The sequence below is a fragment of the Labeo rohita genome, chromosome 8 (assembly GCF_022985175.1).
Source record: "Labeo rohita strain BAU-BD-2019 chromosome 8, IGBB_LRoh.1.0, whole genome shotgun sequence".
Classification (NCBI taxonomy): Eukaryota; Metazoa; Chordata; class Actinopteri; order Cypriniformes; family Cyprinidae; genus Labeo; species Labeo rohita.
In genome coordinates this window covers 6,679,127-6,694,535 of record NC_066876.1, presented here as the reverse complement: position 1 = coordinate 6,694,535, position 15,409 = coordinate 6,679,127, and the positions used below count along the sequence as shown (strand labels likewise).

General features: G+C 39.5%; 1 protein-coding gene across 1 annotated transcript in view; it reads right to left on the bottom strand.

Annotated features, from left to right (window-relative positions):
- Positions 1-706: 706 nt before the first annotated feature.
- LOC127169582 (phytanoyl-CoA hydroxylase-interacting protein) overlaps positions 707-15,409 on the bottom strand; it is a 32,997-nt gene continuing 18,294 nt past the window's right edge. Inside the window, exons 4-6 of the mRNA XM_051117062.1 lie at positions 5,088-5,262; positions 2,820-2,937; positions 707-1,874 (exon numbers count right to left, since the gene is read on the bottom strand). Of these exons, the coding sequence (XP_050973019.1) occupies positions 1,340-1,874; positions 2,820-2,937; positions 5,088-5,262 (828 nt within the window). The 3' untranslated portion in view covers positions 707-1,339. The remainder of the gene's footprint in view (positions 1,875-2,819; positions 2,938-5,087; positions 5,263-15,409) is intronic.

The following is a 15,409-nucleotide window of genomic DNA, read 5'->3' as shown; positions in this document are numbered from 1 at the left end:
CATTCTAGGCATATATGACTTTCTTCTTTCAGACAAACACAATCTGAGTTGCATTAAAAATGTCCTGGTTCTTCTGAGCTTTATAATGGTAGTAAAAAAGAGATTTTGAAGCCCAATATAGTGCATCCATCCATCATAAAAAGTACTCCAGTTAGCGGAACAGTAGAGATTAGGGTTTATAAAGATTTAAATATGGATATTTTTCTTACACATACACATTGATTCACTTCAGAAGGCCTTTATTTTTTTATGATGGATGGATGCATGTCTTTGGCCTTTAATATCTCAACACCCATTCACTGCCATTATAAAGCTAGGAAGAGCCAGGATTTTTTAGATATATAACTCCAAATGTATTCATCTGAGAGAAGAAAGTCATATACACCTAGGATGGCTTGAGGGTAAGTAAATCATGAGGTAATTTTCATTTTTGGGTGAACTATCCCTACAGTGGCTGCTATGTGTTCTGTGAATTAGTGACATTACTTGGTTACATTATTTGGAAATTACAATGCACTCAAATTCCGAGAAGCCAATTCCTGTTTTGACATGTATTTCCAAAACAAAGATGGGAATGGGTTGGTCCGTAGTACCCATGCAGTACTACATTAACAAGCTTTCTGCAGTATTTTATGTATTTTATGATTTAGTGCTATACTGAAAAACAATAATTTTCACACAGACGACCTACAAAACTACATGCAGAAACTCTCAGAAGTGTTTTATTGTTTGTTAAAGCATTCTGTACAATTAATTTAACATACATATATATATATATATATATATATATAGACAATGACTTAAAGACAAATGACTTAAAAATAAACAGAATCATTTACATAACTCAATAATGATATCACTAAATATGATTTATATATGATTAGTCTTAAGGAAGTTGATTTACATTATACTAACATGACTCTTCATGAGTCTGACTCACACTAGTTATCATATGGCTTCAGACGACTTTCAAAATTTAACACTAGTCACACTGACCTCTTTTATGGTGCTCTTCCTCCTTGTTGTAATAATACAGGCTTTAAAAGTCAGTGAGTAAATGATGAAACATTTTTTGGTCTCCTTAAGATCGGAATAGTTGCCTCACAGATCATATGGCTTGGTTTCTTAACAAGTGGGCAGACTAGCAGCCAGACTGTCATGACCTCATTCAATTTTCATGTTCGTATTATTTATTTTTGCCTATTTTGTGCAATGCCTTTGGCATATTTTAAATTCCAAATAGCGCCTCTTTGAATATTTTTACTCAGATTCTCAGACCAGTGAGGTTCTCATGGTCTGGTTTCCAGTTGCACATCCAGTGACAGCTGTCACCGACACTTCAGCGGCCCACACTGATATTGCACACCTTACAGCTTGGGTCTTTTTTGGCGTTTGCAGTGGAAAGGCTCATTAGCTGGTGGCGGCCGCTGATCTGAGCCAGAATGCCGTGCTCAAGAAGCAAGGGCTCGGTGTACAACACTTCCAGAATGACGTCACTGGCATGACAGAAGACCGGTACGTCTCCGGGCGTGTACGTCAGGAAGGGATTGGTTGACAGGTCCAGTCGTGGAAGGTGGCTCTGGCAAAAGCTATCCCCCTCCGATCCAGCAGGGGCCAGCACCAGCACTACATAATGGTACGCTGTGTACATGCAGTAGAAGTCAGCGAAGTAGAGGTTTGTACTTGGGTTGAGGAGACGATCGGCAGAAATTTGGAAGCGCAGAGAGCCGTACGGGGAGTCTTTAGGAGGAAGGCCTGTGTCAAACTCAGTGTTGCAGCTGAGGAAGACACCGCGTAGCTTTCCGTTGATGGGGGAGCCATGACTTCCACTGTTGTCTTTGAAGGATAGAAGCATTGCACCGCCACACTCTGACCTATGTAGAGACGTAGAATAATAAATAATCTGTTATTTTAAACACCATAAAATTAAAGTAATTCCTTTTTTTAATCCCTGAAAACCTAAACAGTCTCATTTATCAAGCCATTTTGATTTTCTGAGCAGTATGATGTCATATTTCTCAAGCCCCGCCCACAACCGGTGACGGACTGTCCTGTATCAGCCAGTTATATGCTGTCCGCCATTTTTTCTGCGCTCAAGCAGCTGTAGCGACAACGCCTGGTAAGCAATGCAGGTGTTTTGTATTTGGATATAAAAGTGAACATACGAGTTTTCATTATCTCCTGACATCTGAGCCACTGAGGACGCAGTGGATTAGTTTTGTTTTTATGGTAACGTGTCACCAAATACACAAAAAACAGAAGAGAGGGGTGAGGTCAGCAGTAGCTCATTATTATTTAAAGAGACATGCACCTAAACAAGTGGCTGTTTTTGACAAGGTAAAAAGGGTGTTGTTTTACACAACCATTGAGGAATTTTAACTAAAGTATATTGCAGACATTTCATGAAGACCCTAAAGAATCATACCAACTTGTGGAAAATGGGCATCCAATGTCCCCTTTAACATCCAAACCACTGGATAATAATGTTTATTATAAGAGTACACTGTGTGTTGTCTGTTGCTTTAATTTCTGAAGCACTTTAAAGTGGTGCATTTTGATTGGCTCTCAATGTTCTTTCTTAACCATGTTTCCTACTTATAGTATGCTCCCCTATCTAAAAGAATGATTATTAAAAGTTATTGTTATAGTTATCATCTTGAAATGACATGAAACAAGCAAAGTGAGTGCAGTAAATAGAGCAGGTTTCACCTTGCATTCTCAAATCATCTCAAAAAATGATACACTGCAGTCTTAGGGCTGTCAAGGAAAGATATATGTAGAGAGCAGCAGAGAGACTAAGGATGACAGATGACACTAACCTGACATAATGGAAGTATTCAGGACTCTGATTGCGGTAGAAGACGGAGAACCTGAGCATCCTCCCAGCAGCGGCCTGAGCTTTATCTAACAGCTGCTGGAGATGCTCCATAGCATAATCTGCAGAAAAGAACACATTTAAAACCATTATTAATGAATATAAAACATAAGTGCTTCCTATAAAGCATATTCCCACTTACGACATTGAACATGACACAGAAGGTGAGAAAAAGGAAGATGTTTCCAATTGGCTGTGTCTTCTATCTGAGCATAATATACAGAGTCAATGATAAATAAGCCATGTGTTCATGATTTTTTTTAACAACAGTATTCAATGAAAAATGTAAGTTTTTGAAGAAAACATTCCAGGATTTTTCTCCATGTAGTGGACTTCAATGGGGATCAGTGGGCTGAAGGTCCAAATTGCAGTTTCAATGCAGCTTCAAAGGGCTCTACATGATCCCAGCGAGTACTTCTGGTTAAAAAATATAAATGTTTTTAAATTTTTTTTTTTTTTAAATGACCAATCGTTTTGCTAGATAAGACCCTTATTCCTTGGCTGGGATGGTGTAGAGCCCTTTGAAGCTGCATTGTAACTGCAATTTGGATATTCAACCCGTTGATCCCCACTGAAGTCCACTATATGGAGAAAAATCCTGGAATGTTTTCCTCAAAAACCTTAATTTCTTTTTAAATAAAGAAAGACATGAACATCTTGTATGACATGGAAGTGAGTAAATTATCAGGAAATGTTTATTCGGGAAGTGAAATTTCTTAAAGCGGTCATCGGATGCTAAGTTCACTTTTTCATGTTGTTTGAACATTAATGTGTGTTGGCAGTGTATGTACAAATCTACCCTATAAGGATAAAAATCCATGCTGTGGTTTTTAATTAATCTGTAAAAATAATATCCCCTTTTTCAAATCGATCCGTTCTCAGATGCCTGTTGTTGTGGCGTCACACCCACAGAGGCCGCTCCCACGATAGTTGATTGACATGAGCGTCTTACCTCAGATCAGCTGTAAAAGTCCGCCCTCTTTGTTTTGATGCCGGAGCAGGGATGTAAGTTAGACAAGAATATCTCAGATTGAGCGATTGAGGTGTTGTGTTGCTGGATGTAATAATGAACATAGTGGTCGTCATTTACTCCCGACATCTGAGCCGCTGAAGATGCAGTGGATTACGTTTGTTTGTGAAGGGAATGCGCCTCCCGATCTACATATATCCGTCTATGTTCGCGTGAATCATTCGTGATCCAGCTTCACTTACAGCAGAAGTGAGTATAAGGTTTTTTTTTATGAGTCTTTGCGATCGCTTTTCCTAATAATGTGCTAGATAGCAAGTTTAGCGGCTAAACGTGGCTAAAGTAAACAGGCTGGTCACTCCACAGAGAGAAGAGAGGGGTGGGGCGAGCAGAGCTCATTAACATTTAAAGCAGCCTCGACCAGAATGAGATGATTTTTGAAGAGCTGATTTTGACAAGGTAAAAAGGGTGTTGTTTTACACTACCACTGAGAATTTTTAACCAAAGTATATTATAGACTTTTCATTAAGATCCTAAAGAATCATATCAACTTGTGGAAAATGGGCATCCGATGACCCCTTTAAGCAGCTCATCCAGCGCCTCCGTTGCTAGAGTATGTACCGTACATAATAAAATGTACATTTGTGTCAAAAACATGGAAATGATCTGTAGTTTTTTATCCTATTGTTTACTGTATTTATTTGTTGCCAGTGTCATTGTGGGTTTTGGTTATTTTGTTGTTTTAGGCTGTAAGGACCTTTGAAATAAATGAAATGGTGTGGCGAAGTGATACGGACATGTAATGCTGTCAAGAGCTACATGAAACTACGCTCGCCGTGTATTTCCCTGAAAATAATTGCACACCTTAGAACATTCATCAGCTAATCAGATTCAAGCATTCAACGACTCCATAGTATAAGTTAAGATAATCATGACACTTCATAAGTATGCTAGAGTGTAATTTCTGTGCTGAGAAGTGCAGAAATTATAGTTGTTTCTGAATAGGTTTCCCTAGATAGTCCTCCTGTTTGCTACTGGCTGGACAAAACCCGCCCCTCCCCTGAACTCACACCATTGGTTGAGCCTGTTGCTATGTTGGGCTGCTTAAACAAACAGACCAATGATTTCTTTTTATCAGTTGATGATATCTTTTTATCAGTTGTCTTGACATAGTAAGTTGGCATAAGAGGAAGTATTTTAATATTGAAAGCACATTTAAATCTCTGTTACTCTGTCTCTACTTACCCCCAGTGCAGAACTCCACTACTTGGCTCCATTCAGACACCTGATAGTCTCCGTCCGGCTGTCTGATGGCCGTCTGCACAGCGACACAGTACTCTGTTCGAGGGCTGAGGAACCAGTGGCCTCTCACAGCCATTGGCAGAGGTCCTGCTTTTGCCACCAGCTTGGTTGGGACATCCTAAAAAACCAAACAGCACAGGGCGCTGATAGTTAATTGTTGACTCACAGAGTTTGTGTTCAGCCTTCAAGAAAATAACCAAAGACAGATTTATAATACTTGACTTGTTTGTTAAACCCATACAAGTCTGGCAGTGCATGATTCTCAGTCATTTAGTGATGCCTAGTGTTTTTGAAAAGTCATGTAGTGTATTCGAGCATTTTATGTATAGTTTTTATAACTACTGTTAAAATGGACTAAGAAGAGAGATCTAATTGAAACTGAAAAGTCTGCACTCCATAAATGTCCAAACTAAGCTAAAACTCTCAGATGATATGTGATTGTCTGATTATAATGCCTCAGTAGTTGACAATGATCGGCTGTTTTAACAGTCCGGTTTTTATAAAGTGTGTTGAGAAGAAAAGGTGTGAAAAGGTGCAAAAACAACAAAAGGCTTGTCAAGATTTAACTGTGAAGGAACCTTTTAGCCTCCTGCCAGCAGAACTGTCCTTTACCCGGAGTAGGAGGTGTCAGGTTGTCAGAGCCCTTGCTAAGGTAAGGAAAGCTAAAAACAACTCTCTCACTTAATAAAAACCACAAGCTGAAACGTCAATATCAGCCAAAAATACTTCAATAATAATTTTCTCAAAGGTTTCATGGATGGGGTTTAATGATCCACATGGGGAGACTATAGCTGGATCATTAATAGACACTGAGATCAGTTTTTTTTTTTTTTATTTTTAAATTGAAATTAAATAAATTATAAATATTAGATTAAAATGTATGTTGCCTTAGCAACTAACTGAAATAAATATACTATTATTATAATAAATAAATATAATCAGAGCTGGGTAGTAACTGACTGCATGTAATCTGGATTCTAAATCAGATTCCAAATAATAGTACTTGTAATAAGATTAAATTACAATTTAAAATACTTGTAATCACTTGTAATTACATATTATCTATACATTAGCAATAAATTCATAATTTATTGATTCTCCCTAATTCCTCTTTTTCATCTTTTAAATTTTCCTTTCTAAAACCACTGTTTTACAGAAATCATTTCATGTTTAAGAAGTGTTTCAGTATTGCATCGACTATTGATGAACACATTGATTTTTATTTGAATTATCATTTTGTAAGTCAGAAGTCGCCAGACTTGGTCCTGGAGGGCCGGTGTCCTACAGAGTTTAGCTCCAACCCTAATTAAAAACTTTTAAATTAAAAAATTTGTCCAAATGGTTCCATAAAGAACCTTTAACATCCAAAGAACCTTTCTGTTTCACAAAAGGTTCTTTGGGGCTAAAGAAGGTTCTTCAGTTTATAGAAAGGTAAGAAAGAGATGGTTCTTTAAAGAACCTTTGACTGAATGGTTCTTTGTGGAACCAAAAATGGTTCTTCAATGGCATCACTGTAAAGAACCTTTATAGATAGATGATAGATAGATAGATAGATAGATAGATGATCTATCAGTAGTTGACCACTGTGCTTGTAAAAACCATACTGAAACAGACATAAGAAGTTAATATAAAACACTACAGACCTCAATGGAATGACTTTAGTTATTTATTTGTTTAAAGGCGTCCTATTGTGCTCTTTTACAAAGTCTTGTTTTTTGTTTTTGGGTTGTAACAGAACATGCTTTCATGCTTGGTGGTTCGAAATTTTTATTGTTATTTTTAACATAATTTACATTATTACAATACATTTCTCCCAGCCTGGCACAAATGACTCAATTAGTTCCGGGTTTAATGAAGACCGCCTTCCGAAAAACGAAATGTGTTGTGATTGGTTGGCTGTGCCACTACATTGCAATTTAGACGGTGTTTCAGTGCTGCCACACCCCTTGTCAAAGAAGCAAGTTCCGTGTACAACTGTTAGCACAAGCTAAGTTAAAGTGATTCTTACATTTTAAATATGCATATTTTTCTTACAAAAATGCATCAGTTCGCTGCAGGAGGCCTTTATTAACCCCCCAGAGCTGTGTGAAACACTTTTTATTATGGTTGGATGCATATTATTGGACTTGTTTTGGACTGATGAAGAGAATCACCCGTCTATGCCATTCTAAAGCTTGGGAGTACCAGGATAAATTTTAATATAACCCCGATTGCATTCGTCTGAAAGAAGGAAGTCATATTTACCTAGGGTGCATGGAGGGTGAGTAAATAATACGCTACAGTAGTGTTGGGTCCTATCGTCAGCCTGTGAGATTGCCGATACATGATATTAGTTGTGCTAATTTATTTCATTATTTACATACTTAGTTTCATTGAACGAAACCAGCTCCAGCATAAGGCTAAAAAGCTGCCTAACATTATCAAAGAACATCACTGATTAGCCTAGCCTTTTCTTCTTACCACACCCTGCACACATCTGCGCCGCTTCACGGCAACCAGAATAGATCGCGGCTTCGGCATGTGGTTCGACCCCCTGTACTGCACACGTCTGTGGCACGTTACAGCTCTAAAGCGGCCACTCTAGTCAATGCTTGTGTTTATACCCGTCGCTGTTGAAGCGGCTCTCTGAGTCAGGATAATCCCCCACCACATCCCTACCCACCTCCTAACAATTCAAATTTCCGTAGGTGGGATTTAATTTAATGATATTCTAGTGGACCGTGTTGTGACATCATTGCATGCGGAAAACAAACATTGTAGTCCAAAGGAGCCGTTTGTTGTAGTTCTTGAAAAGAGATTTTTTAAATAACGAAACGTCTCCTTTTGGAGTGGACTTTGAGATTTGTTACTTTGTAGATCTTTTTTATGCCCAAAGATACACACCACACACTGACAAAGTTCAAAAAGTGAAAAAGCATAATAGCACCCCTTTAAGAGCTATAATCTGGTCCCCAGTTCATACCAACCAAGAAAAGTAAAAAAAAAAAAAAAGAACAGGCCAGTTTTTTGGTAAGCCAAGCATGTGAAAAAATGCGTGCGTCAGATTTCGCTCCCCTGTGATGCAGAAAGAGGATCTTATTATAATATTACCACCCTTTAATTTGCATGTTTCCACCCACAGTGCCATCATTTAGTTTTCGAAAGCGATAACGGTACCAGTTCTAACGCCATGGCAAAAGTTCAAGAAAAGCATGCTAACCGTTCTGTCGTTGGCTGCACAGATAAACACAGAACACTATTCAGAGTTGCAGGCTCAGAGGAGACAAGAGAGCAGGGATTTATTGATTTATTTACTGTATATTACTCTGCTGCCGCACAGATCTAATATAAACGTGATTTCTTTCCCAGCTGTTCACCTTCACAGACATAACTGACTGTTTTTGTAACTTGTGTGTTTATAACATAAACTTGTGTGTATTAGACAGTTTAAGTGCAATAAGACATGAAAGAGAACTTAGTTTAGTACTCACATGCTGTGTGACAGCCACTTTCTATGCATGTGCTTCGAATGTGTGCGCTCAGAAAACCCTATATCAGAAGTGTATATGGTTGAAAAAGCATGATTTCAATGTGATAGACATGATAATCCAAACCAAACATATGTTTTTTAGCAGAGTATCTGAGGTACGAGCTGTAAAGGCACAACCCTATTCTGGAAAAGGGGGCGGGGAGCAGCAGCTCATTTGCATTTAAAGAGACATGCATGAAAACAGTGCGTTTCTGCTTCCACTCAAAATTAGCATTTTCAAAATGATATAATAAATGATCTGTGGGGTATTTTGAGCTGAAACTTCACAGTTCTGGGGACAACTGAGACTTATATTACATCTTGTAAAAAGGGACATAATAGGTCTCCTTTAAGAGTAATTTGTGTGGTTAGAAAATAATTCTAATCTACAGTATTTGGCTAATAATTTATGTCTACATTGTAGTGTTATAAAGTAAAGCATGTGATTGATAGATAAGATTTGATTGTTTACCAGTAAAATGAATCATGAAAGACTAATTGCCTGATTATTGCCTGAATTATGCATGCAGCCTAATCAGTGAGACAATATGATTTGTGAGCAGATAACATCCGTATCCGTATCTGTACGTAACATTCAGTGCAGTAATCTTACGCTTGTTATCTCTTTGATGACTCTCCTTTCTGAAAGGTGAAAGACATTTTCAAACTTCACTAAAGCGTAACGTATTTCCTCTCAGATATAAGAGCTCGATCACAGATAATTAGTCTTGTTGTGGAGGCTTCGTTTTCTGACAAGCAGAACCAATTATGAAATGCTCAAAGGGGCGTAACCATAGCAACCCCCTCAGCAAGTCCTTTCCTTTCACCCACAAATGCAATATTAGAGCTGTGGATAAATCAGATGTAATTTCAGCAGCATTTAGCAGCAGTTCATGCCTCTATTATTTTTGGCAACCAATGAGTGCAGAAGAGATACTGGTAATACTCCTACATTATGTAATTTTAAAAAATGAACACATTTATTCAGCTCTGATGATCTCATCAGTATCCTCTCAATACTGATAAACAGCACACTGAATTGGGAATTAAGTTGTTCATGTGTCTTCTGACTCCTCTCACATTTTATAGTCAAGCAAACTTTAAATGCAGCTTTCAAGAAAATTAGCTGGACTGGATAATTAAGTTACATTTTTAGATTTTAGATTTTTAGATTTTAAAAAATGTGTCTTTTTAAAAGGCTACTGTAGATTTTCACATGCAAGTGGAGAGGACTCCATCTCAAAAATAAAATACAATGAATTAAATATATAAAATCTTAAAAATTCAACATAGAAACTAATTTTAAAAAGTGTGTCATGCACAAAATCTATAGTGTATAAGTATTTGTATATGTTTTTTTTTCTTTTTTAAGGAATTGTTAGCCTGGGATTGGGGAATTATAATTATATTTTTAATTTGATTAAAATAATTAAAAAAAAAACAACAATTTTTTATGTTATCATGTTTTTATTGTTCTATTGCATTATTATTATTAATTTTTTTTTTTTTTTTTTTTTGTTATTTTTACTTTATATTAAAATGACCCAGCTGCAGTTTGATTGAGATTAATTTGAATGCACAATGGAAAAAACATGATTTTTGAAAATTGTTAAAAACGGAATTATCTGTTTTTGCAAATAAACTCTTCAGGTGTTTCTTTAAAACACTGTTGCGGATTTTCATGTGTAAGTGGCGATGACTACTGGACAATAAATAAATAAATAAATAAATAAATAGGTGCATTATAACCAAAATTACTAATGTACAAAATTAATTTATTTACTTATTTATTTATTGCTTGCAAAGCAACATCTACATTTTTATGAGTAAGTGTAATCAACTAACTAAAATTAATTCATTTATTAATAAAAATAATAATAGTAATTTAAATGCATAAATAAATAAATACTTGAATTTGGTGCATAGTAACGTCTAGGTTACGTACCTGACAAAGTTCAAAAAGTGAAAAAGCATAATAGCACCCCTTTAAGAGCTATAATCTGGTCCCCAGTTCATACCAACCAAGAAAAGTAAAAAAAAAAAAAAAAAAAGAACAGGCCAGTTTTTTGGTAAGCCAAGCATGTGAAAAAAATGCGTGCGTCAGATTTCGCTCCCCTGTGATGCAGAAAGAGGATCTTATTATAATATTACCACCCTTTAATTTGCATGTTTCCACCCACAGTGCCATCATTTAGTTTTCGAGCGATAACGGTACCAGTTCTAACGCCATGGCAAAAGTTCAAGAAAAGCATGCTAACCGTTCTGTCGTTGGCTGCACAGATAAACACAGAACACTATTCAGAGTTGCAGGCTCAGAGGAGACAAGAGAGCAGGGATTTATTGATTTATTTACTGTATATTACTCTGCTGCCGCACAGATCTAATATAAACGTGATTTCTTTCCCAGCTGTTCACCTTCACAGACATAACTGACTGTTTTTGTAACTTGTGTGTTTATAACATAAACTTGTGTGTATTAGACAGTTTAAGTGCAATAAGACATGAAAGAGAACTTAGTTTAGTACTCACATGCTGTGTGACAGCCACTTTCTATGCATGTGCTTCGAATGTGTGCGCTCAGAAAACCCTATATCAGAAGTGTATATGGTTGAAAAAGCATGATTTCAATGTGATAGACATGATAATCCAAACCAAACATATGTTTTTTAGCAGAGTATCTGAGGTACGAGCTGTAAAGGCACAACCCTATTCTGGAAAAGGGGGCGGGGAGCAGCAGCTCATTTGCATTTAAAGAGACATGCATGAAAACAGTGCGTTTCTGCTTCCACTCAAAATTAGCATTTTCAAAATGATATAATAAATGATCTGTGGGGTATTTTGAGCTGAAACTTCACAGTTCTGGGGACAACTGAGACTTATATTACATCTTGTAAAAAGGGACATAATAGGTCTCCTTTAAGAGTAATTTGTGTGGTTAGAAAATAATTCTAATCTACAGTATTTGGCTAATAATTTATGTCTACATTGTAGTGTTATAAAGTAAAGCATGTGATTGATAGATAAGATTTGATTGTTTACCAGTAAAATGAATCATGAAAGACTAATTGCCTGATTATTGCCTGAATTATGCATGCAGCCTAATCAGTGAGACAATATGATTTGTGAGCAGATAACATCCGTATCCGTATCTGTACGTAACATTCAGTGCAGTAATCTTACGCTTGTTATCTCTTTGATGACTCTCCTTTCTGAAAGGTGAAAGACATTTTCAAACTTCACTAAAGCGTAACGTATTTCCTCTCAGATATAAGAGCTCGATCACAGATAATTAGTCTTGTTGTGGAGGCTTCGTTTTCTGACAAGCAGAACCAATTATGAAATGCTCAAAGGGGCGTAACCATAGCAACCCCCTCAGCAAGTCCTTTCCTTTCACCCACAAATGCAATATTAGAGCTGTGGATAAATCAGATGTAATTTCAGCAGCATTTAGCAGCAGTTCATGCCTCTATTATTTTTGGCAACCAATGAGTGCAGAAGAGATACTGGTAATACTCCTACATTATGTAATTTTAAAAAATGAACACATTTATTCAGCTCTGATGATCTCATCAGTATCCTCTCAATACTGATAAACAGCACACTGAATTGGGAATTAAGTTGTTCATGTGTCTTCTGACTCCTCTCACATTTTATAGTCAAGCAAACTTTAAATGCAGCTTTCAAGAAAATTAGCTGGACTGGATAATTAAGTTACATTTTTAGATTTTAGATTTTTAGATTTTAAAAAATGTGTCTTTTTAAAAGGCTACTGTAGATTTTCACATGCAAGTGGAGAGGACTCCATCTCAAAAATAAAATACAATGAATTAAATATATAAAATCTTAAAAATTCAACATAGAAACTAATTTTAAAAAGTGTGTCATGCACAAAATCTATAGTGTATAAGTATTTGTATATGTTTTTTTTTCTTTTTTAAGGAATTGTTAGCCTGGGATTGGGGAATTATAATTATATTTTTAATTTGATTAAAATAATTAAAAAAAAAACAACAATTTTTTATGTTATCATGTTTTTATTGTTCTATTGCATTATTATTATTAATTTTTTTTTTTTTTTTTTTTTTTTTTTTTTATTTTTATTTTTTAAAATGACTTTTGATATTAAAAATGACCCAGCTGCAGTTTGATTGAGATTAATTTGAATGCACAATGGAAAAAACATGATTTTTGAAAATTGTTAAAACTAAAATTAATTCATTTATTAATAAAAATAATAATAGTAATTTAAATGCATAAATAAATATCTGTTTTTGCATAGTAACGTCTAGGTGTTTCCCTGAAGGAGGGAACGGAGACGGATTTTCATGTTTGCAAATGTCCAATCATCTCCAAGCCTTATTCAAAAGGCCAATGAACATTCATGAACATTGGCGAGTGGTATTTGCATGCCGAGCCACTCCCCCGTATATACGGGTATATAAGAAGGCGGCGTGCAACCACCACTCATTCAGGCTTTTGCTGAGGAGCCGAGCTGCAGCCCGGCGTCAGCGCGACGTCAGGTCGTGGCAGGGGATGTAACGTCTCCGTTCCCTCCTTCAGGGAACGAGGGTTACGTACGTAACCTAGACGTTCCCCTTCAGTCGTTTCACTACGACGTTACATATGGGAACAGACCCATGGAACAGGCCACGAACCAGACGTCGCGTTACGCAACACACCGCGTGCCGACAGGCGGACGTGTCAGCAGACGGATATGAGCGTAACCTTCCCAACGCCCTGGGGGCCAATAGGGGGCCCCACAGGGATGCCAGTTGTACTGAAGCAGGAGTTGGGGGGCGGAGCACATGAAATCTCTACATGTGGAACACAAGAAATTCAATATATCCATAGATTTTAGGGATATATGAGGGAAACATCGGCCTTCTGGCTGACCGTGGAAAAATACTGAAACATGTTGCCACAACCTGCTGGGCGAAGGAGACCCAACCGGAGCACAGACAAGCACTACTCCGCACTAGGCCTGACTGCGGGGCATGGAGGACCCAGGTTCGCCGGAGGGAACAACTGAGGGAAATAGCGCACGGATCCATTAGGAATGGCGCAGCAAGCCGACACCAGCCGGACTCCCGCTCGCCTGTGATGTCTATGTTAAGACACGGGAGGATACGGCCTCTACGCGAAGGTTGTAGAACCTGGCGAAGGTATTAGGTGTCGCCCAACCCGCAGCTCTACAGATATCTGCTAGTGAGGCGCCATGAGCCAACGCATAGGATGAGGCAACACTCCGTGTGGAGTGGGCACGAACACCTAAGGGGCATGGCTCTCCCTGGTTTTGGTACGACAGGGAGATGGCATCTACCACCCAATGGGCCAACCTCTGTTTGGAGACAGCATTCCCTTTCTGCTGACCTCCAAAGCAGACGAAGAGCTGCTCGGTGCGTCTGAAGTGCCGAGTGCGGTCCACGTATATACGCAGAGCGCGAACTGGACACAGCAGCGCAGAGGCTGGGTCTGCCTCCTCCAGGGGCAGAGCTTGCAGGTTCACCACCTGATCGCGGAAAGGCGTGGTGGGAACCTTGGGCACATAACCAGGCCGGGGTCTCAGGATGACGTGAGAATCGCCGGGCCCGAATTCTAGGCACGCTTCGTCGACAGAGAAAGCTTGTAGGTCCCCTACCCTCTTGATGGAGGCCAGTGCGGTCAGGAGCGCTGTCTTAAGTGACAGATATTTTAGCTCAACTGACGCAAGTGGCTCAAATGGGGCCTCCCGCAGGCCCTGGAGGGCGACGGAGAGGTCCCAAGAGGGTATGGGGTGCGGCCTGGGGGGATTAACCCTTCTCGCACCCCTCAGGAACCTCACGATGAGTTGGTGCTTACCTAGGGATGTTCCATCCACTGCATCGTGGTACGCTGCAATGGCAGCAACGTACACTTTGAGAGTTGAAGGGGACAGCCTGCGCTCCAACTTTTCTTGCAGGAAGGAAAGCACTACTGCAATCGTACATCTCTGTGGGTCCTCCCCGCGAGAGGAACACCAGTCGACGAACAGACCCCATCTCAGCGCATAAGCCTGCCTTGTAGAGGGGGCTCTGGACTGAGTGATAGTTTCTATCACGGCCTGTGGAAGGCCGGAGAGGTCTGACGCGCGTCCCGTCCAGGAACCAGACGTGCAGGTTCCACAGATCGGGGCGCGGGTGCCAAATTGTGCCCATCCCCTGAGAAAGAAGGTCTCTCCTCAAGGGGATTTTCCAGGGAGGGGCTGCCGCGAGGGAAATGAGTTCTGGAAACCAGGTCCGGGTGGGCCAGTATGGCGCAACCAGCAGAACCTGCTCCTCGTCCTCCTGATCTCTTGCACAGTGTCTGTGCAAGGAGGCTCACTGGGGGAAAGGCGTACTTGGGCCCCGGAGGCCAGCTGTGTGCCAGTGCGTCCCTGCCGAGGCTGTTGGGAGCCTCGTTGAGGGAGTAGAACCGCTGGCAGTGGGAGGATTCGGGGGAAGCAAACAGATCTATCTGGGCCTCCCCGAAATGGCTCCAAATTAGCTGGACTGTCTCGGGGTGGAGTCGCCATTCTCCAGGATGGGTGGACTGCCGTGAGAGCTGGTCGGCTGCACGGTTGAGTTCTCCTGGAATGTGAACGGCACGTAGCGATTTCAGCCACGTTTGACTCCATAGGAGCAGATGGCGGGCGAGTTGTGACATGCGACGGGAGCGTAGACCACCCTGACGGTTGATGTAGGCTACAGTCGCTGTGCTGTCGGTGCGAACAAGCACGTGCTTGTGACGCAACGTCGGTCGG